The 22,773-nt window shown below is 40.1% G+C and overlaps 1 protein-coding gene and 1 pseudogene across 1 annotated transcript in view; one reads left to right on the top strand and one right to left on the bottom strand.

Moving 5' to 3' along the window:
- Positions 1-22,773, bottom strand: part of TANGO6 (transport and golgi organization 6 homolog) — a 175,510-nt gene that overhangs the window by 105,181 nt on the left and 47,556 nt on the right. Inside the window, exons 10-12 of the mRNA XM_067718428.1 lie at positions 20,172-20,304; positions 18,240-18,431; positions 10,082-10,216 (exon numbers count right to left, since the gene is read on the bottom strand). Coding sequence (XP_067574529.1) covers positions 10,082-10,216; positions 18,240-18,431; positions 20,172-20,304 — 460 coding nt within the window. The remainder of the gene's footprint in view (positions 1-10,081; positions 10,217-18,239; positions 18,432-20,171; positions 20,305-22,773) is intronic.
- LOC137215412 (guanine nucleotide-binding protein G(I)/G(S)/G(O) subunit gamma-10 pseudogene) lies at positions 16,405-16,969 on the top strand (annotated as a pseudogene).

Genomic DNA, 22,773 nt, shown 5'->3' with positions numbered 1-22,773 from the left:
TGTGCAGGTACTTTTCTAAGTTAAAAAACATATATCAGTAATGCAAATTATTACTCTTTTTTTCCCTCCCCACTCCCCCGCATAAAATTAGTCTTAATTTTTACAATCTGATGGGCAAAACATGGCTGCTTATTATTTTAATTTGCATTAACCAGTCGTATGGTGAAATTCTTTTATATTTTGATTTTTATTGTATTACTGTATTTTTTAATTTCATGTCCCTTTTGCCATAAAAAGATGAGTTCATATTAGCAAAGTACTTAGTGCCTGATACACAGTGCTATGTGTATGTTTTAAAAATAAATACAATAAACAAAAAATACACATACATATTCATGGCCCTATGATCTAGTTACTATTATTATTTATATTTTAAATGGGGGGAGGGACTTCCATGGTGGCACAGTGGTCAAGAGTCTGCCTGCCAATGCAGGGGACATGGGTTCGATTCCTGGTCCAGGAAGATCCCACATGCCATGAAGCAACTAAGTCCATGCTCCACAACTACTGAGCCTGCGCTCTAAAGCCCACGAGCCACAAGTGCTGAGCCCACACGCCACAACTACTGAAGCCCACGTACCTAGAGCCCGTGCTCTGCAACAAGAGAAGCTACTGCCATGAGAAGACCGTGCACTGCAACAAAGAGTAGACCCTGCTCTCTGCAACTAGAGAAAGCCCGCACGCAGCAACAAAGACCCAATGCAGGAGAGAGAGAGAAAGAGATGGGTAAACAGGGGAGAAACTGAGGCATAGAACAGTTAGGTAACATGTCTAAGGTCACACAACTAGAAGATGGTAAGATGTGAACTCAACAAGTCTGGCTCCTGCAGGGGGATGCATTCAATCCCTGGTCCGGGAACGAAGATCCACATGCAACACAGTACAGCCAAAAAATAAAAAATAAATTAAAAAAGCATAAAAATATATATATTTGGGAATTCCCTGGCAGTCCATAGGACTCTGAACTTTCACTGCTGTGGGCCCAGGTTCAATCCCTGCCCGGGGAACTAAGATCTTGCAAGCCGCACGGTGCAGCCAAAAAAAAAAAAAAAAAGCAAACAAGTCTGGCTCTAGAGTCCATGCTCTTACCTAAACCTTACACAGTCTCACTTGAACGAATAAAGCTTTTCTTATAAAGTAGCTGGTTAGCATACAAGGGCATCATAGGTCTGGAAGGGACTGGGATGATAACTGGCAGAAGGGAATTTCTCCTAGAAAATGGGAGTGAAAACTACGTAAGATCTTATTCTCTCCAGAAGCTTTGTTCCAATCATGCCTTACTAGGAAAGGTGCACGAGAGGTCAGTGAAGAAACAAGAATCAGTGGCGATCCTTTTCTGTTTGAGAATACTGGAAAAACTGTCATATGAAGCTTCATGAAGCTTTGAGCATTTGAAAACCTTGCATGTCTTAAATCCTTTTTAGAACAAGGCAGGCTATTTATTACTTACTCATTCATGCACTTCATTATCCAACCAACCAATCAATTGACCAACTCTTTTCACAGGACCTATACAATATTCTCATGTTATACTTCCACAGGATTGTTACTGTTCATTTTCTCTACCACTTTCCTCCCAAGTAAATGAAAACTTGAGGTATATGTCAGGTTTGTACCTGTAGAATTTCACCATAAAAATATGTCACCTAAGAAAAGGGTCAATTTTATCAAGAATCTATGTGGAACTGGAAAACACATTTTAGAATAATTATGCAAGTGTTATCATTATGCTAGACTTCGTTCAATGCCTCTGTAGTATCATGGACCTTTGTTTTTTCTTTAAGCATCTGAAATGGGAATATCTACTTATATCTATAGTGTATGTAAAAAATATGTACATTTTTATGTACATATGTATATAAAAGTGTATGTATAAAAGTATCTTCTTTTTGATTTTCTTTTTTTTAAATAGATTTATTTATTTATTTATTTATTTATATATTTATGGCTGCGTTGGGTCTTCGTTGCTGCCCGCAGGCTTTCTCTAGTTGCAGCGAGCAGGGGCTGCTCTTCGTTGCTGTGCGCGGGCTTCTCATTGCGGTGGCTTCTCTTGTTGCAGAGCACGGGCTTTAGGCGCACGGGCTTCAGTAGTTGTGGTGCGTGGGCTCAGTAGTTGTGGTGCGTGGGCTCAGTACTTGTGGCTCATGGGCTCTGGAGTTCAGGCTAAGTAGTTGTGGCACACGAGCTTAGTTGCTCCGTGGCATGTGGGATCTTCCCGGACCAGGGCTTGAACCCGTGTCCCCTGCATTGGCAGGCAGATTCTTAACCACTGCGCCAACATGGAAGCCTTCATTTCCTTTTTTTTCTTTCATGATTGAGATTTTACTGGTTGTTTTGAGGATCAGTACACAGACATTTCAATTTGTACACAGTTCTCAACATACGTACCAAAAATCTAAACAATTATGTAGTTGTGATTCTTTTCTGAACAGTTATTCCAGTCACTTTCCAGCTTAAAATTTGGAGGCAAATTTTCCTTCACAGGATATCAAGTACCAATATCTTCAAATATTGATACGCTGTTACATCATAAGTTCCACTAATTCACAATTTAATATCATATACACTACATACTCAAATTGTCAATCATTCACAGCACATTAACAGTTACTAGAAGAACTGGACTACCACGACCAAAGATGTTACAGAGTACACAAAATTCTGCCTAGGAAAGCCAAGATCGAGGGGTGAATGGTTTGCTTTAGGAAACAATTCTACCAAAAACAACATGGGAAGAGAAGTAATTTAAAGTGTTTAAGACATCAAATGCACAACTGACTCCAAACTGCCAGTTAGTATGCTTTGTATTATAGGATAGAAAAGCTACCCTCCATCTGTGGAATGTTAAGCTGACACCCAAGACAATCAAAGCCTCCCATATTCAATATCCCACTATTTTCTGGTTGTACCAAAAAATAAACAACCAGCAAACAATTTCACCTCTTAAAGAAAAGCATTTACACTTAAAAAAATGGGATGAGGTGGGATTCCCTCCTTTTTATAAGTGTTTCTAGAGTTACTAAAAAACTTGCATTTACAAAATAGTTGATAAAAATATTCCTCTGGATTGTACAAGAAGGGAGACAGGGACCACTGACAGGACCAGGTGTCTGATATTAATCAGACGGCTTCTTTCTCTCCTGCTTCATCAGAAGCTGGGCTCTCCTTGTTTTTAGTTTCTTCATTTTCTGCAGGTAAGTCTTCTTTAGTCTCTTGGTTAGCCACTTCAGCCTGTTTTCCCTTTGCTCCCCTTTTCCCTTTTGTTTCCACTTTTTTTTTTTTTTTGTGGGACGTGGGCCTCTCACTGTTGTGGCCTCTCCCGTTGCGGAGCACAGGCTCCGAACGCGCAGGCCCAGCGGCCATGGCTCACGGGGCCAGCCGCTCCACGGCATGTGGGATCCTCCCGGACCGGGGCACGAACCCGTGTCCCCTGCATCGGCAGGCGGACTCTCAACCACTGCGCCGCCAGGGAAGCCCTTGTTTCCACTTTTTTGTCTGAAGATTTATCCTTTCTTGCCGCCTTTTTTGGCTTCATTTCCACTTTTGCAGGAGTCGGTTTACCTGACAACCTCGCCAATCTCCTCTTGGGCTCCTCCTTTGCCGCGCCCTCGGCAGAGCTGACCTTCCTCTTGGGCATCGTGACGGCGGCGCGGGCGCGTGCCGGGTACATGCCAGGTGCCTGTGGGCCGCGGCGCGCCTGAGAGCCTTCGCGAAGCTGGGCTGCCTGGCCGCTGCCTCTCCTCCCGCCACCCCTTCTTTTTCATTTCTGTTACAACAATTTCTTCTTAAAAAGATACAAATAGACCAATGGCACAGAATAGAGAGCCCAGAGATAGACCTACACAAATATAGTCAACTAATTTTTTTCTTTGAAGGATCTCAAAGATTATTTAGTCTGACCTCAGGACTTTCCTCGTGGCACAGTGGTTAAGACTCTGTGCTCCCAATGCATGGGGCCCAGGTTCCATCCCTGGTCCGGGAACTAGATCCCACATGCATGCTGCAACTAAGAGTTTGCATGCCACAACTAAGGAGCCCACCTGCCACAACTAAGCAGCCTGTGAGCCATAACTAAGGACCCCACCTCCTGTAACTAAGGAGCCTGCCTGCCGCAACTAAGACCTGGTGCAACCAAATAAATAAATAAATAAATAAATAAAACCTTAAAAAAAAAAAAAAAAAAGATTATTTAGTCTGACATCACCGTTTACAGGCAACCCAGAAAGGGAAATTGTTTAGCTCCAGAAACTGAGAAATGGCAGAACTGGGCATGACCTCCTGACTTTCTTTCCACTGCTCTTTCTCCGACATTGCCAATTTTCCTGATCCCAGCCCAGACAAGGATGAAATTTCTGTTGATGGTTGTTAGAGCAACCGGTGGACAAAGTTAATTATCCAAGGAAATATTCTTTATAGCAGGCTTTATTCTCCTCTCAGCAAATATTATGCCCAAATGAGTGCTTTCAAGTTGATGGCCCTTGGCACCCCCTTGCCTTCTAATAATTGCCTTATAAATTAATTCCTTATAAATTGCCTTTTGATGCACTGAGTGCCTGGGTAGATGCCGAGCACTGTGCAGAACTTTGCAACAATGAGACGCAATGCCTAAAACTGCAAAGAAGGATGCTTTGGACTGGTCCCCAGGAGACCTGGATTCCAACTCCCTGATCCTTCCACTAACTCCCTGTGGCACCTTGACAGGGTTATTTCCATCCTCTGAACCTCAGTTTTCAAATCTGCAAAATAAGGTTGAACTCCTTCCCAATTTCGGGTCTGTGAGATGAACTGGGATTCTGGAATGCCCACCTGACAAGAATAGGAAGTTGCACCCAGATTTATTTTAACTCAGATGTCACTCCTAACTCAGACAGTCAACTGATCTTTGACAAAGGAGCAAAGGCAATACAATGGAGAAAAGACCAACTTTTCAGCAAATGGTGCTGGAACAACTGGACATTCACATGCAAAAAAATGAATCTAGACACAGACCTTACACTATCACAAAAATTGACTCAAAATGGATCATAGACCTAAATGTAAAATGCAAGACTATAAAATTTCTGCAAGATAACGTAAGACAGAAAATTTAGATGACCTCAGGTATGGCGATGGCTTTTTTAGGTGAAATACCAAAAAAATCCATGAAAGAAATAATTGATAAGCTGGACTTCATTAAAATTAAAAACTTCTGCTCCGCAAAAGACAATGTCAAGAGAAAGAGATGACAAGGCACAGACTAGGAGAAAGTATCTGCAAAAGTCATGTTTTGATTATGGACAATTATCTAAAATATACAAAGAATTCTTGGGACTTCCCTGGTGGCACAGCGGTTAAGAATCCACCTGCCAATGCTGGGGACATGGGTTCGATCCCTGGTCTGGGAAGATCCCACAAGCTACAGAGCAACTGACCCCGTGCACCACAACTACTGAGCCTGCGCTCTAGAGCCCGCGAGCCACAACTATTGAGCCCACGTGCCACAACTACTGAAGCCTGCACGCCTTGAGCCCATGCTCTGCAAAAAGAGAAACCCCTGCAATAAGAAGCCCACACACTGCAACAAAGAGTAGCCCCTGCTCTCCGCAACTAGAAAAGATCAGTGGTTGCCAGAGGTTAGGGGGAGGGAGGGATGAATAGGCAGCAGATTTTGGGGTTAGTGCAACTATTAGGTACAGCACTATAACGGGGGATACCTGTCAGTATACATTTGTCAAAACCCATAGTGCACAGTACTAAGAGTGAACCCTAATGTAAACCACAGACGGTGGGTGATGATGATGTGTCCCTGTAGGTTCACTGATTCTACAAATGTACCACTCTGGGTCTGGATGTTGACAGTGGGAGAGGCTGTGCGTGTGTGGGGGCAGGGGGCATATAAGAAATCTCTGTACCTCTTGCTCCATTTTGCGGTGCACCTAAAACTGCTCTAAAATATAAAGTCTATTTTTAAAAAACCCAACCACCTTTTCTCCCTGTTTTCAAACTTCTTAGTCATTGTGGGATTCACCTTATTCAACTAGGTAACTTCTCTAATCACCATGGGCAGGTAGGTGGATTCTGAATCTAATAGTTTCTAAGGCAGTGAAAGTTATGTATTCCTTCAGCTTCATAAGCCTACAGATTTCCCACTGTAAGAATAATCAGGGAAATCTAAGACTACAGGTGTCAACTATTTGTTTATAAATGTTCAAAAAAAATTTCTGAGGTATAAAGTAATATTCACTTAATTGGTAGATGACAAAACTGAAGCACTAAGTATTAATTATTTTTCAAGGGTCACCAAGGACCACTATCAAAATTGAAAAGTGACCATAAAGTCCTCAATGCTCCTCCTGTCACTGCTTCTCAGCACAGATCTCACATCCAGACCTCAGAATTCTGTGTAAAAGCCCCGAGGCCTGAAGGAGCAACCCACAAGTGAGTGACAGATTCCTTTATCTGGCTGCCTCGCTCCTAGAGTTTCTGGAATGCTTCAGGAACAGAATGAGCAGTGTTATGTCAGCTCACATCTGTGATTTCTTTCAGGGTGTCAGGAGTGGAACAGTTAGATGATGAGTTGTTATAAACTTCTGCAAGTTCTCAAATTAAAAAACTGGGAGTTGGGGCTTCCCTGGTGGCGCAGTGGTTGAGAATCTGCCTGCTGATGCAGGGGACGGGTTTGAGCCCTGGTCTGGGAAGATCCCACATGCTGCGGAGCAACTAAGCCCGCGAGCCACAACTATTGAGCCCACGTGCCACAGCTACTGAAGCCCGAGCACCTAGAGCCCATGCTCCGCGACAAGAGGAGCCACCACAATAAGAAGGCCGCGCACTGCAACAAAGAGTAGCCCACCCTCGCCGCAACTAGAGAAAGCCTGTGCACAGCAACAAAGACCCAATGCAGCCAAAAATAAATAAATTTTAAAAATCAAAAACAAAAATTAAAAAAACTGGGTGTTGGACCAGCTGGGTGGTGGGAGAGAGTGTGTCTTCGCAGGGAAGCAGAGGAGAACTCGGGTGACAGCCAGAGGAGGGCATGTGTACACTGAAAAAGCCCCACATGAGACTTTACAAAGCTTCCCTGTGGGGGCATACACACCCTCATTCTGCCTTACCCTACTGAAGTGAGAATCACTATTTTGGAAGAATCCAAGAGTCTCTTCCAGCAATAAAATGCTAACCTAAAAGTTCCTAATTCTGAAAAACATTTACATTTATTTTGTGTTCTCATTTCTGTATATCATCTATGTTTCTTCAGATATTTAGTTGAGCAGCTTATATGTCTGGGTCCTTATATACAATGTCACTGAATTTATTTTCCAAGTGGTACTTTTACTTTTGTTTGAAGTCAGCACATAGCATGCTGTTTTATAATGAGCCATACGTAAACATACAAGATATAGAAATATAAATCTTTTTTTAAAATTAAGAATTCATCAGGGCTTCCCTGGTGGTGCAGTGGTTGAGAGTCCGCCTGCTGATGCAGGGGACACAGGTTCGTGCCCCGGTCCGGGAAGATCCCACATGCTGTGGAGCGACTAGGCCCGTGAGCCATGGCCACTGAGCCTGCGCGTCTGGAGCCTGTGCTCCGCAACGGGAGACGCCACAACAGTGAGAGGCCCGCGTACCACAAAAAAAAAAAAAAAAAGAATTCATCAGATTAATCACAACCACTAGAAGGTAAACTCCATGAGGGAAAAGAGACACTTGATAAATAGTTCTTGAATGAGTTCATTCTATGACACTCTCAGAAAAAGTGGCATGAGATCTCAAGATTTGTGTTCAAAGTCCCAGCCCCACCAAGATCAGGTCTGTTCCACGCAGCAGTGCTTCAGAGGACACTATGGGCCCTGGAACATCATGCAGAAACTGCTTCCTGAGGGGACAGGCAAGTTACCAACATACTTTTACTGGTGACCAATCCTGACATTTAGAAAAAAATAAGTTTAGAAATATGGTTGTCTAGTTAGCAGTCTTAAACCTACACTTTCTCCAAATCAACTCCTCTTTCTAGACACTATGTTCTAATAATCATCTTAATTACATAAATTAGAAAGGAAAGAAAGAAGCGTTCAAATTCTGTTAGATCCTGTTTCATTAGTTAAAACAATGAAACAATACCTATCAGGGATAGGTATTGAACACAATGTAATCTTCTAGACTCTGAAGCAACAACCTAGCCAATGATCATCTGAAAACATAATTCAGAACTGTGACTTTTTTTTTAATACAAAGACAGAAGACCTAACATTACTATAGAAGCCACTTATAAATCCTTGAATCAAATGGAAAAAAAATTAATAGGTCTAGGGCAAAAGTATAGGAGTGATGTGTTTATGTTCACTTTAAGTGCAAAGTCAGAGGAATCAAGATATAATCAGTGAGTCAGGATGGCTCATGGAAGGGCAGGGACAGGTAAAGGATGTACATTTGCGTCAGTCAGGTGAGTCTCTGTTAGAATATGACTAATTTACATAGCCAGCCCCCAAACAATGGGCTTCTCAAATAGGAAATGGAGATTTCTGTGTTCTATTTTCCATTTGGGATACGGTTTGAATTTCTATTTCTATTTCTTATTTTAAAAATATTTCTATTTTTTAAATAAGAAAAAAGAAAAGCAAAAAAAAAAGCACACTCTCAACTATGGAAATAAAGACTATTCAAATCAATATTCTACCAGAAAAACACAAACCAATCAGTTCAACTAAATCCAGTAACAGTATAACTTAAGAAAAACTATTCCATTGGGGAACTTCTCCTTGACAGTTGTAAACAGCAGGACTATAATATGACTCTAGCAACTGAACCAACCATGTTTTTTTCAAACTACCTGGGAAATATAAAATTAGGAGTGCTAAGTAAATCTACCAAGAAATGGGTTTCACATTAACAACAGGCCCCAATAAAATTTCTTTTCTTCTTAAGGACAGCCTAGAGAGAGTCAAATTCTAATATACCAAGCATCAGTATCAGAGTTTAATCCTCAAACTTAAAAATCCATTCCCTGAGGGTTTCCCTACTCATTGCTAAGAGTTATGTCCAATTTGACTTCAGATCAGATTTCATAATACTTGCACTAAACCTATTCTGCTTTCTTGCGGTCTTCTAACCTAATGTGGTATGTCACACACACATATGTGCCTACCTTTCCACCTTATTCTGACCCCTGGTCTCTAAACTCAGCTACTCAGGCCTTCTATCAGTTTCTTAAGTATATCAAGCTCTTTCCTGCTTCCCAGCCCTTGTACATGATGTTTCTTTAACTGGGAGAGTTTCCTCCATCTGCACTGTACACACTCCCAAACTCCTATGCAATAAGTCTTAGCTTAGACTTGTATGTGTGTCCTCAGTGGAAACCTTCCCAGCCTAGGTTAGATGTTATGTTCTCTTGGTACCCTCCACTTCTCGTTTGAGGTACTTCATTCAATTCTAAGTATATTTTTTGAAATAGTTATTTAATGTCTGACTCCCTCACTGGCTTTGAGTTTCATGAGCGTAGGGACCATGTCTATTTGTCCACTGCTCTATTCCCAGCACCTTAGCTCAGAATCTGGCATATAACAAGTAGGCAATAAATATTTTTTGAGTGAATAAATTTTAAAATTATATAAAAGATACATGCACTAGAAACAAAGCTTTAACATGCTACATGATATGAGTTGAACAATGGATCCTGTGCTAAAATGAAACTATTCAAAACATGGAATCCTAAGCAACCAGCCGGTTACAAAGGTTCTCCCCTGACTACAACAGTAGGGACAAGGGCTGAGCTTTGGATAGCCACTGCAGTGAGGGCCAGAGAATCTAGCGTTCACCAAAGATGCAAAACACTGTGTCAGGTATTTCCACATCCAGGTTGTGCCAGGTCAGAAAGGGCCCTACCTTACTGATAGGGAAGTCTACCCAGGTAACAAGGTGGAAGTGTTACAGTTTTCTTATCCTCCACTTTGGAGAGAATTCTTATTAACAACCTGACTTGTTTATCCTGGTTCTCCTGTGTGCAATATCCATTCTGATTTCTCACAAGGGTATGAAAGGGAAGCAACAGATTTTTCTCTTCTCTTCTCCCTCCTTTCAAGTTTGGTTCACATCTGCAACTCACCTGAATGGCTCCTCCCAGCATGACGGCCACCAGCCCCATGGACATGCTCAGTGTCTGTGATTCCACAGTGCTCTCTGCCTGGTGGGCCAAGCTTGCACATGCTCGCTGCAGGGTTGCTGCTACAAAGTCCACAACCTACCACAGAAATAGAATTGAGAATCAGCGAGGAGTAAGGAAAAAACATCTCAAAATTCTCTTTACATCTTACATCTACCTCCTCATCTTTTCCCTCATCAACATCACGATAGCAAGAAGCTTCAAGAACAACTGCTACCATGTAGCAGGCATGGTGCTCAGTATTTTACATGCACAAGCTCACTTAGGTCTCCTATCAACTTTAGGATGTACTCTTGTCCTCATTTTCAGATGAAGAATCTTAGACTTAAAGAGGCGATCTGCTCAAGGCCATACAGTCAATAAATGAGAAAGCCCATTTATACTTTCTCAGATCTTTTAATACCCCAATCCACCTTCCTTTACTTTTCATGAATTTTGCCAGGAAATTAAAATGAAAAATCATTTGTTACTTTCTGACCATCTTAGAGTGTCCTAGATCTGCTTCTCCTAATGAGGATTGCTCTTCAATGATTCCTTCCCCCCGTTTTGACAGTCTAGTTCTAGTAAGCAAAGAAAGGGGGAAGAGGCATTAATTTTATTTAGAATTCAGTGTCCTCAAACAATCTACACAAACGATCCAGAGTCATTTTTTAAAGTATCCAATAGTTTTAAAGGATTAAGATTATTCATATATAAGATTTTACATAGCATTTGGCTAACAACTAAGCCTTAAATGGAATTAATTTGGTCTGCATCATTTTAACTGGGCTTGGATTAATCATCTTAAGTAGAAACACATTTGAATAAAAGACAGCCTACACATACCCATACATGCACATGCACACACCTGCACGTGCACACACTCACATGCACATTTAGGATTAATGGCTCAAAAGGGAAAAATCATTTTGAAAATGGGATGGCTGAGATAGGTCTAAATATGCAAGCTTGCATGTTTAACTCTCTGGGCAAATCACATGCTATGCTAGAATCTTTATTGCAGGCTTAAAGTCAGGAGAACGGCTTGTTAACACTTGTCTTTTGGAGCAAGGCAGGAAACTAGAAAGGTTATTAAAAGTTCCACTTACTGTAATGAACCATGCTGGTAATGGCAATTTTCACCACCCTCTCTGCCTAAGAACTTATTGATTACTAGAAGTTAAGGACATTGGCTTTTCCCAGAGAAACTGGTGGATCTACCATCTTGGGCCACCTGTTTTGCCTCCAAAGAGTTTTCTAAAGCACTCCTTGATTATAGGAAGCTTCTATTTCACACAAATATACTGTTAAATTGCTGGAACAGAACACTATCTAGCCTTCCAACTTTTTCTAAATTCCTCTTCTCTATCTATTTAATATTGCTAAACAAGTAGTATGATCCTATTTTTGTTAAGAAAGAAACTTCCAGTTTGTACGTAAAATAAAAAACCTGGGGGCTTCCCTGGTGGCGCAGTGGTTGAGAGTCCGCCTGCTGATGCAGGGGACGCAGGTTTGTGCCCCGGTCCAGGAAGATCCCACATGCCGCGGAGCAGCTGGGCCCGTGAGCCATGGCCGCTGAGCCTGCGCGTCCGGAGCCTGTGCTCTGCAACGGGAGAGGCCACAACAGTGAGAGGCCTGCGTACCGCAAAAAAAAAAAAACCTGGGAGCTGTTAACTGGTGTTGACAGCCAGCTGTTATTGTCATTTATGAAGTACCCTTTCCCCCAAACCTTGTAACAACGAAACCACTATACCCCTTTGGACAACAGCTCCTCCCCTACTATTCATTTCCTGTGATTTTATGGGGCTGCCAGCCACAAGGATAGTTATGTGACTGATGCCTGTTCTAGAATTTATGTATATTGAGGAGACAATGGGAGACACTTATACTTTTTACTTAAAATTTTTTATAAAGCTACATAATTCTAAAAGCCAAATATTCCTGACAGTTTATAATGAAAAATGGCAGTGCCCTACCCCATTTCTCCCCACCTGATTCTGACTCTAGAGGCAACCAGTTTTAATTATTTAGCTATTTAATTTAGTGATAACATTAAGCAGTTACTATTTACCAGGTACTGCTCTGAACATATTACAGGTATTTACTCACTTAATTGTCACAATAATCCTATGGGGATGTGCAAACCTGCTGCCAACATTCTGGCAACTGAGTGCAAGGGAGCTGAGGCCTTACTGCTGAGTCTGCAGGCATCGACTTAATCCTCCCGTTCTGCAGTGTGCTACTACCACCCAAGTTCAGAGTATTTGGGTTCAACCTCTCTCAAGAATAAACCTCCAGTCTTCTGCTGCGGAGGGGAGGTAGTTGTACAAAGTTAAGGAAGAAGTCAAAGGGTTTACCTCTTGTGGAACCTTTCAAGCTGGTTTTTTTTTTTTTTAAAGAAGATGTTGGGGGTAGGAGTTTATTAATTTATTTTATTTATTTTTGCTGTGTTGGGTCTTCGTTTCTGTGTGAGGGCTTTCTCTAGTTGTGGCAAGCGGGGGCCACTCTTCGTCGCGGTGCACAGGCCTCTCACTATTGTGGCCTCTCTTGTTGCGGAGCACAGGCTCCAGACGCGCAGGCTCAGTAGTTGTGGCTCATGGGCCCAGTTGCTCCGCGGCATGTGGGATCTTCCCAGACCAGGGCTCGAACCCGTGTTCCCTGCATTGGCAGGCAGATTCTCAACCACTGCGCCACCAGGGAAGCCCTCAAGCTGGTTTAAGCTCTAAATTCAGCTCCATCTTTAGAGCTTATCTGGTGCCCGCAGTCCTTCTAGGGTTCTGCAAGGAGAAGTGACTTGCTTCTTTTTTTCATTTCAAAAAACTTTTAACCGCTCTATTGAGGCATAGTGCTTTGCTTCCTGACTTCTTCCATGCAGGCACTTAGCTTTCCATTTTCTGAAGTTGCTGAATCAGCTACTATTTTCCAGTTTCCAAATATTGTTATTCTCTTCTCTAATGTGTCTCCTCCTCTCCTGCTCTGTTGGTCCTTGTGGTTTCCAGAGGGAACAGATAAACACTTTTGTTCAATATACCATCTTAATCAGAAGTCCCTACTTTTAAAAAATTTGTACTTCTGTGTTGCTTAAATGTTTTTACAATGAGCACGTGTTTCTTATGTTAAAAAATTTTATCATATGAAAAAGACCACAGCACGTAGAACCCCTTCTATTCTGCCAATTACAGAGATCCAGTTATAGAAGGGTGCAGACTGTGGCAGTTTCTTGGAAGACCAGGAAAAAGGGAATCTGCTCATTCCACTCCATATACACTGGCGCCCTTGCTGATCCCTCCACACTCCAGGCATGCTCCCTCTCATCTGGAACACTCTTCCCCTAAGTATCTCAATAGCTCCCTCCTTCCCTGCTTCAGATCTTTGCTCAAAAGTCACTTTCTCGGTGAGTTTCTCCATGACCACCCTATTTACCTTACCACACTCCCTTTATCATCCCCTTTCCTTGCTTTTCTCTCTGGTACTTATCACCATCTAACACCCTGTGTGTTTTTGCCTACTTGTTTACCGTCTCTCTCTCCCTCTATGTAAATGTAAGCTCCATGAGAGCACAGATATGTGTCTGTTTCGTTCACTGCCGTGTCTCTGATACCCAGAAGAGTATGTAGCACATAGTAGGCTCTCAATACATATTTGCAGAATGAAAGAACTCGGAAATTGGAACAGGGCTCTGTATCAGTACAGACCGTTCCATGCCTCATTCATCTCTGCATCACCTCACATACTAATATGCCATCTGCCAACACACTTTATTGAATTTTTAATCTTTCACCCATGAATACTTCTATATGCATTTCTTTTTTTTTCTTCTATATGCATTTCTAACAAATAAGAAGATTTGTTTTTTATATAACTACCATACCACGACTACACTCAATAAAAATTCCTTATATTTTCTAATACCTGGTCCATGACTGTCGCAAAAATGTCTTCATACAATTGGCTTGTTTGAATCAAGATCCACACACTGCATTTCGTTGATATGACTCAAGTCCCCAACAGTCCTGCTCCTCTTTAATGCCATTTATTTGATGAAGAAGCTGGGTCATTTGTACTATGGAATTTCCCACATTATGGATTTGGCTAATTGTTTCCTCATGGCACTTAATTTGCTCCTCTACCCTGAGTTTCCTTGATCAGATTTAGGTTCACATTTTGGGGGGTTTGTTTTGTATTGTTTGGGGGTTTTGAGGGGAAGAACCCTTCCCAGGTGGTATGGCATACTTCCTATGGCATTACATGAGGAAGCACATAATAATGTCTGCTTCTCATGGTGATGTTAAGATTAACTGGTCCAAAATAAAAAAAAAAATTTTTAAATAAATAAAAAAAAAGATTAATTGGTCCAGGTTGAAATATTCAGGTTGACATTACTGATATTTGCATTAACCCTGAAATCCACCAAAAATAAAATGTATAGACAGATGCAAACATAGATAAATATGTGATAAAGCATGTATAATAAAATGTTAATTGTAGAAACTAGGTAGTGGGTATACAGGTACTCACTATAAAATTCTTTCAAATTTGAAAGTTTTTGTAATAAAATGCTGGGAGAAGAAAGGAACAGTTGGTTTGAGTGCCAAATGGCCTAATACATTCATTATAAAGTACCCCTAATGGTTTTAGCAACATTGATGATTGTTACCTAGATCCATTGTTATTAGGGGATTGCAAAATATAATTTTCTAGTTCTCTTTTTGAGTTTTTCAGCTGTGGTTCTTATACAAAGAAAAAAATTTCTTTGTTGACTAGTTACACGGGAAAGATAAATGCTTTATTCATTCCCTTCATTTATCAATTTACAAAATAGTGAACTGATGCCTCAGCAACCTCAAACATGTCTTACAAGAGATTTTCAGGGGGGTGGGAGGGGACTTGACATGTTTTAATCCACTGTAGGTATTATTCTTTGTAATGCTCAAATTGTCCTACCTGTGGTCAACAGGAGCCCCTCCAAGTTGGCTCCTGAATGCCACTGACATGAGCCCGTTAACCTCGGATTGCTTCAAGATGCCCTGAGGCTTACAGTATAATTCCTGCCCTAGACCCGAATGAACCTTTAATCCAATGAGTTTTGTGTTCTTTTTGTAGGAGATAGTATTTAGAAACTATAATCTGGTACTGGGGACAGTTATTTGCTACTGGATTGTCATTGCTTCTTGGCATTGACAGTGGACTGAGCTAGAAAATACCTGCTTTTTAAAAAGAGAAAAATAAATTATGAGTTCATATAAACACTTCCAGTTAGAATTTAATATTATAGGAGTTTTACTCAAGTTTTTTTTTTTTTTTTTCAGTACGCAGGCCTCTCACTGTTGTGGCCTCTCCTGCTGCAGAGCACAGACTCCGGACGCGCAGGCTCAGCGGCCATGGCTCACGGGCCCAGCCGCTCCGCGGCATGTGGGATCTTCCTGGACCGGGGCACAAACCCGTGTCCTCTGCATCGGCAGGCGGACTCTCAATCACTGTGCCACCAGGGAAGCCCTACTCAAGTTCTTTAATTTTATGTTTATAACTCTCTTTCTTATGCTGAAAATCTTGTTTCCTAATTATGTTAACAAAACTACTTATAACTTATTTATTACTTATAACATATCCATACACGTGTGTATTTCAAAATAATATACCAAAATTATCACTAGCAGTAAGACTACCAAATGCAGTTCAATTTTTTGTGTGTGTGTTTCTTTTTGTCCTGATATGTTTTAACCTCAGCTGACGATAATTTAATGGGACAAATCACTTTTGTATCAGCCTAACACCACCATTCCTTAGTTAGGAGTAAAAGAAGATAAGTGGGAAGGCTTAAGTCATATCAGTTTTTAGACCATTTTCCTTTCCAACTAGCATCCTGAGACAAAAACATAAAGTCTGGATGAAAAAGTCTTTAGGGAACTGATATAATAAACACAGGAGAAACAAATCACCCTACTAAATAATATGGGGTCAGTGAACTGAAGGAATAAGGGGCCAGGAAAGAAATAATGAACATAATTCTCATTAAACAGACACGATAAGTCAGAGCTGACAGGCAGCTGCAAATTTTCTCAGCGGGAGCTGTAGTGAAATGCTGCTTAGCAACACCGGAAGGCAGATGACAATGACGATGATACAAAGAGCTGGAGAGTCAGATTTAAGCGTGACAATCATACCACCTTACAATTGACTATTCACCAACCGAGCAACAACTGTGGTAAAGTGGTAAAATATAATGACTACACTGCCTATACTTTAATACTTTTATTTCCTATTTTTTTAAAAAGCTGGTAAAAATAATGTCTGAGCCATTAAATTCAGGCACTGATTCACATAGTTACTCTACTCTGAAAGCATTAAAAAAAAAAAATCTGGGGGCCAGCGTGAGCACCCTGCAGCGCCTGGTGGAGCAGCTCAAGCTGGAGGCCGGCGTGGAGAGGATCAAGGTCTCTCAGGCGGCTGCAGAGCTTCAACAGTACTGCATGCAGAATGGCTGCAACGAAGCCCTGCTGGTAGGTGTTCCAGCCAGAAGCAACCTCTTTCGGGAGCCCAGATCCTGTGCTTTACTCTGAAGACTGTAGGGAAGAAGTCCGCTGAGGAATGCTTTCAAGCACCAAGTGATGAATGACTGCCTCCAAATCTCATGAACACACTTCTCCAGCCAAATGACTTTTAGATATTTCACAGGACCTTTCCTGTGGCCTGGTCCTTTAGCCAAAATTCTACAGAAATTTATGAGTTTCTACTCAAGGAAACTGGGTGAAGGAGTAGATTTTAAATAATAATGGCCTGGTTCTTTGCTGAAGTGCTTTATACCTAAACAAAAACCTTACCACCAAATATACCAAAATACACCTCTTTCATTAAGTGTTTCTATACTTGGAATGTTACATATGTCTTATTTACTAGATGTTTACATTTTGGGAAGGAAAACAGTATTGTTTGTCAAAAACAATTAAATATTTGTAATTTGTTGTTCCCGACTAAGATTTTTATACCATAACAAAATTTGTTCTTTTCTCCTGAATTTATAATTTCTAAATGAAGACAAGCAAGTATAAAATTGGGGGAAGAATGGGCTGTATTAATCAAATGATACCTTGATTTTTCTAAATAAGAAGACTGTTTTATTTTTAACACTAAACAGGGGAGCTGTTTCTTAGCGAAGTTGTTTGAAAGGACTAATGTTGTATTGTGTATTAGATTGACCCATCCTGTATATGAAGCAGATTTGATCTTTGTCTTAAGTTCCTCTATTTTATAATGGTGGTTTTACTTTAAAAAAATACTAAATTATTTCATGTCTTTAAAACAATGTTTAAATGTGATCTACAGAATATTACAAATGATTTTAAAAAAAAAGTGATGTGAAAATATTACAACCTAAATGAATACTCAATGTCATAAGTGTTTTACTTTGATGATGTGCCTTTGATTTAATTTGGGACACTTAAAAGAACACTTTATTTGTGCTTGTTATAACCTTTGAAGAGCTTGGAAGTAAAATTTCTGCTAATGACAGCCAAAAAAAAAAAAATCTGAAAACTTCACAGGCAAAACAAAACAAAACAAACACTCAACACTTCACAGGCTGTTGTGGAGATAAGCTGTTAGAGGACCTATACAATTCAAGGTGATCTTATCATTAGTGATTTTTTTTTTCAAATTTGAGTTTTAATCACTCTCAACTTTTAATGCACATTAGAATCATCCATGGAGCTTAAAAAACAACATATGCCCAGGCTCTAATGCAGCCATGCTGAATCAGAATCTCTAAAAGTGGGCTAGGCATCAGTATTAGGAAAAAGATCCCAGACAATTTTATTTGCACCAAAAGTTGAAAACCACTGTGATATATAAATATTTTAAATAATTCTCAGTTTCATGTGCATGAGAATCACCTCAGCAGCTTGTTAAACATGCTGATTCTCAGGACCTATGAAAGTACTGATTTTCTTAGCCTGGTGTGGGCTCAGTAATTTACGTTTAACCTGAGTTCCAGGTAACACTGATGCAGGTGTCATCAAACCACACTCTGAGTAAACATCTCTTTGAACATTTTGGGGAAAGAATGAAAGAAACCGAAATAGACAAATACCACCAGGCTGGGAACCGGCATGTGGCCGTCACTGACCTGAGTGATGTTTGTGAATATCTGCTCAGACATTCTCTCACACAGAACAGCCGTAAGCTGGAGGACCAGCAGCTTCCGCTCCTGACCTTCCACAAGAAGAGTCTGGTGCTGCTCTAATTCCAAGAGGTTTTTGCTGGAGAAGGGCTTTGATTTTAACTCTGCTTCATCTTCCACAGCCATGTGAGTCAACTCCTATCAGTGTGGGAGAAAAGAAAAAGAGAAAAAAATCCTGTACAACTAAGGATTTCAAAAATAGCTAGAAAACTCTGTTTGAAATGTGTATATAGAGAACCAGTCTGTTTTCATTACAGCATTATGTACAATAGCCAAAAACTGGAAACAACTTAAATGTACAGCAATAAGCATAAATTGTGATGTATTTATTACATTGCAGCAGGTGAGATAAATGAACTAGATCTATATGAACATCAATATAGAGGGATCTCAAAAACACGGTTGAATGGAAGATGTAAGTTGCAGAATAATACATATATCATGATACCAGGTATATGAAAATTTTAAACTTCATAATAAAAAACATACATACACACAAAGAACTAATTTGACAGACTACTTACTTTATCACTATTTTTATGATCTCTACCACTAGCTTCCCTTGAACTGAGGTCATATAACATTTCCAAACCTTTTTTAGAGACTATTACATGCTTTCAGCACCACACCTCTTTTTCCCTAAGATATTTAGAACTAAACTTCTACTAATAGATAATTCATTACTGTGGATTTTGTAAGCTTTTCCCTAGCTTTCACACTGTAAATTTCCTTGGGAAAGGAAAACCTTAGGTTCCTTAAGAATTCATGCTTTACCTTAGTAATTGACAGTTTAGAGGAGTGGTCCTCAACTGTTTCTGGGCAATTTTGCTCCCCAGGGGGCACACAGCAATATCTAGGGACATTTTTGGTTGTCATAATTGGGAGGTGACACAGACATCTAGTGAGTAGAGGTCAGGGATGCTGCTAAACTTCCTACAATGGACAGGAAGCCCCCACCCCAAGAAAAAATTATCCAGGCCAACACGTCAATAGTACAAAGGCAGAAGAACCTTGGTTTAGAGCAAAGCCCTTTGACTTTTTGTTTTTTAAACAAATTTTAAAGAAATTATCCATTTAAGAGGGTATTTTCTTGGAATGTTATTTACAGTGAATGGCTGGGCAGGGGGATGAATGTGAACATGGGAGGTGAGAAACATCGAAAAAGTATCACCCACTTCAATTCTAGGAACGTTAGCCCCGATTCCCTCCTTGCATTCTCCCACACCCACACCAACCTTAAACTCCACAGACATTCTCTTAGAGTTGACACTTTATTTAGGGAAAATACTAAAGAAGGCAGAGATGGACAGGGAATCAGAGATATCGGCTTATGGTCGCTAGCAGTACAAACAAGGAGTAACAGTATGGGGCATAAGTTACTGTCGGAGATTAGGGCAAAAGGAAGCACAACCACCAGGCTAAGAAACACACTCGGAAAAGGTTTCAAATGGCTACAAAATGAAATGAGAGAGGCAGAACTGCTAAATCTCCTTTGAAATACCTGACAAAACAATAGTCAGAAAGGATAAGAGATTACTCTACAGCTGTAAAACCTACTATTAACTTCCAAAGAGTTCTTACTGTCAACACACAGCAAAGATTAACCCTTTAATAGATCAACAGCTCTACTTTGGTCATCTCTAAAATTTCAGTGCAGATTATCTTGGAAAGTCGTTCAATCATATGTGTACTGCTGAAGGTAAATTTCTTTTTGACCAAACCAAAGGCTACTAAAAAATAAATTACCCTTATGTCCTCTATTTCTCCTAAATTAAGACCTAATTTTAGGACCTAAAATTATGACTGCCTTGAAAATTCAAAGGGGCTCCTGGTACTATCCTAGAATAAAGCTCATCATGAACTATACTTAGTTCTTACCTTCAGGCAGAAGATGAAGAAGTCACCTGCCAAACCACATTCCTGGCAGTGGGACAGCAAGTCCCCAAGGTGCTCTACCTGGCACTGCTCTGAGGACACCTTCTGGTATAGGGCTTCATCTTCATCTTCATCACTGCAATGCAGGGTAAGATTTATCACCCAGAGAAACTATTTTTTTGGAAACCCCATTAATAATCTTTTAAAGTAACATGCTATTTCCATACAGTAGATCATTATAAAGAGCTAAAAAATTTGTTTAAATTATTTTCCTGTTTCTCCATGCTGAAAAGGTATTTATTCTCAGAAGCTAGGCTATCATGTCCTACATAGTCATTTGCTCAAATGGGGAAGATTCATTTTAAGATGGACGTTGAAGAATTACTATTATTTCAATAAGTTGCAAAAGCAAGGAGGAATTAAACTATAGGTTTATGCAGATATTCTGGTTCCTGAAGAAAAGAAGAGAAAGAGAAGGCTGAAAAGCAAGGGCAGATCACAGAGAGCCTTGGATGCCATTCAAAGGAACTTGGACCTTTTTTCAGTGAGCCACTAAGGGTTACGGGAAGTGGAAAAAGACATGATCTTCATAGGAAGAGATTCAGTCAATCTCAGTGAACCAATTGTTGAGTTATGAAAATGCATAAGGGCGCAGAAAACTGAGGCGGCCAAATTTCCAAGTAATAAAATGTGGCTAAGTTATCAAAAACAGTGCCATGATTTCTGCAAAAAGTTTCAAGAAAATTCTCATGAGGTACTATGGCTTCTAGCTTTCATTCATTGGATAAGTATAAAAGCCAATATATAGTATTCTTATACTGCATCATGTAAATAAATACAAAGGTACAGAAGATACACCAAAACACTAAAATGTAAACAGTGATTAGGATAGCAGTTGATTTTTGTTTTTCTCTTTATGCTTTTTTGTATTATACAAAGAACGTGTTATTACTTTTGTGATGAAAGAATAAAATTTCTGGGACTTCCCTGGTGGCGCAGTGGTTAAGAATCTGCCTGCCAATGCCGGGGACACAGGTTCAATCCCTGGTCCGGGAAGATCCCACATGCCGCGGAGCAACTAAGCCCGTGCGCCACAACTACTGAGCCCATGTGCCACAACTACTAAAGCCCGCACGTCTAGAGCCCATGCTCCGCAACAAGAGAAGCCATCACAATAAGAAGCCCGTGCACTGCAACAAAGAGTAGCCCCCGCTTGCCGCAACTAGAGAAAGCCCGCACGCAGCAACGAAGACCCAACACAACCAAAAATAAATAAAATAAAGTGGTTAATTAAAAAAAAAAAGAATAAAATTTCTTTCAGATTAAATTGAGAAAAAAATGACAGATGCTGCTTCATTTCATTGAAAATACAATTATTACAGTTAATTTGGCAAACCGTCTAACTGGGCAGTATGTCCCAATCTGCCATTTCACTTAATAGCATAGCCTTTATACTCCTTTAGTAGAATGAATAACCTAGAAATTACGCTTAGAATTACTTCCTATATTATCCTAGAATCTTCCAGAGTCCTTCAGATCAATCATGTTATCTCCACCACGTTTTATGTTAGAAGAAAAGCTGAAATAGCTTCTAAGCTTCTGTGAACCACCCCAACTGTCAAAATGAAGTACTGTATTCAAGTATTCTTTTAAAAAAAAGACATGACAACAACTACCTTAAGAAGCATTATTTTATTCATTCTTAAAATTTCAATGAAAGAGTCAATTCCAAATAGTTATATAGAGTTCCAGAAAGGTAAAAATTCTGGATCCAAAGATCATGAAATCTAAGCTGCTCTTTTAGAGTTTCTGTAATCAAACTTCTTATTGATTATTGGTGCTGCTGGGCAGAATGGTAGAGTGAAAGGTAAGTGGTGATAAAGACCAGGCGGTGATATGGACCCTGCCCTTGGGGAACTAGCACCATGAGCAGGATCTTTAGAACAAATCATAAAATCTCACACACACACACACACACACACACACACACACAAACATACACACACATTTCTTTGGTATGGTGTCAACGTTTTGGAGACATGGAGTGTCTTCAATACCTAATGAAAGCTATGGACCCTATTTTCAGCAAAGAATCCATGTTTGCATATAAAAAAATTTGTGTATAATTTCAAGGGGATTATAGATTCCGAGAAGTCCATGTACAGACCCCAGGTTAAGGATCCATTGCTTCTGGCAGTGTATGGAGATCCATTCAATCACTGCCTATTCACTTTTTTTCCTACCAAGAAGAGAAACTGTAGTTTCAATAAGAACTATTGATTTTGACATATTTCCATAAAGACTTGTAAAGACAGCAATAAGTTTGAACTGCTGAAAAGTCACATACTATAAAATTCTCTATCTAGTCCCTAAATTGGTCCCAGGATAAACTATTCCGAGGGGTTTTTAAATAAACATGCCAAAAAATATTAAGCTCTTTCAGTTTGGAGGCATAGTTATAACCGCAAAACCTACTAATGCTCAACAACTCTCAGTAAATTAGTAGCTTTGTACTGATAATTCTGTTTTCAATGTGTTTTTTCTATTTTCCTCAAGACTCTCATACTGAATAAGTGTTTTAAAACTTAACCAAATTAACCATGAA

Source organism: Pseudorca crassidens, chromosome 20 (genome assembly GCF_039906515.1).
Source record: "Pseudorca crassidens isolate mPseCra1 chromosome 20, mPseCra1.hap1, whole genome shotgun sequence".
Lineage (NCBI taxonomy): Eukaryota > Metazoa > Chordata > Mammalia > Artiodactyla > Delphinidae > Pseudorca > Pseudorca crassidens.
This window is presented reverse-complemented; position numbering and strand designations above follow the sequence as displayed.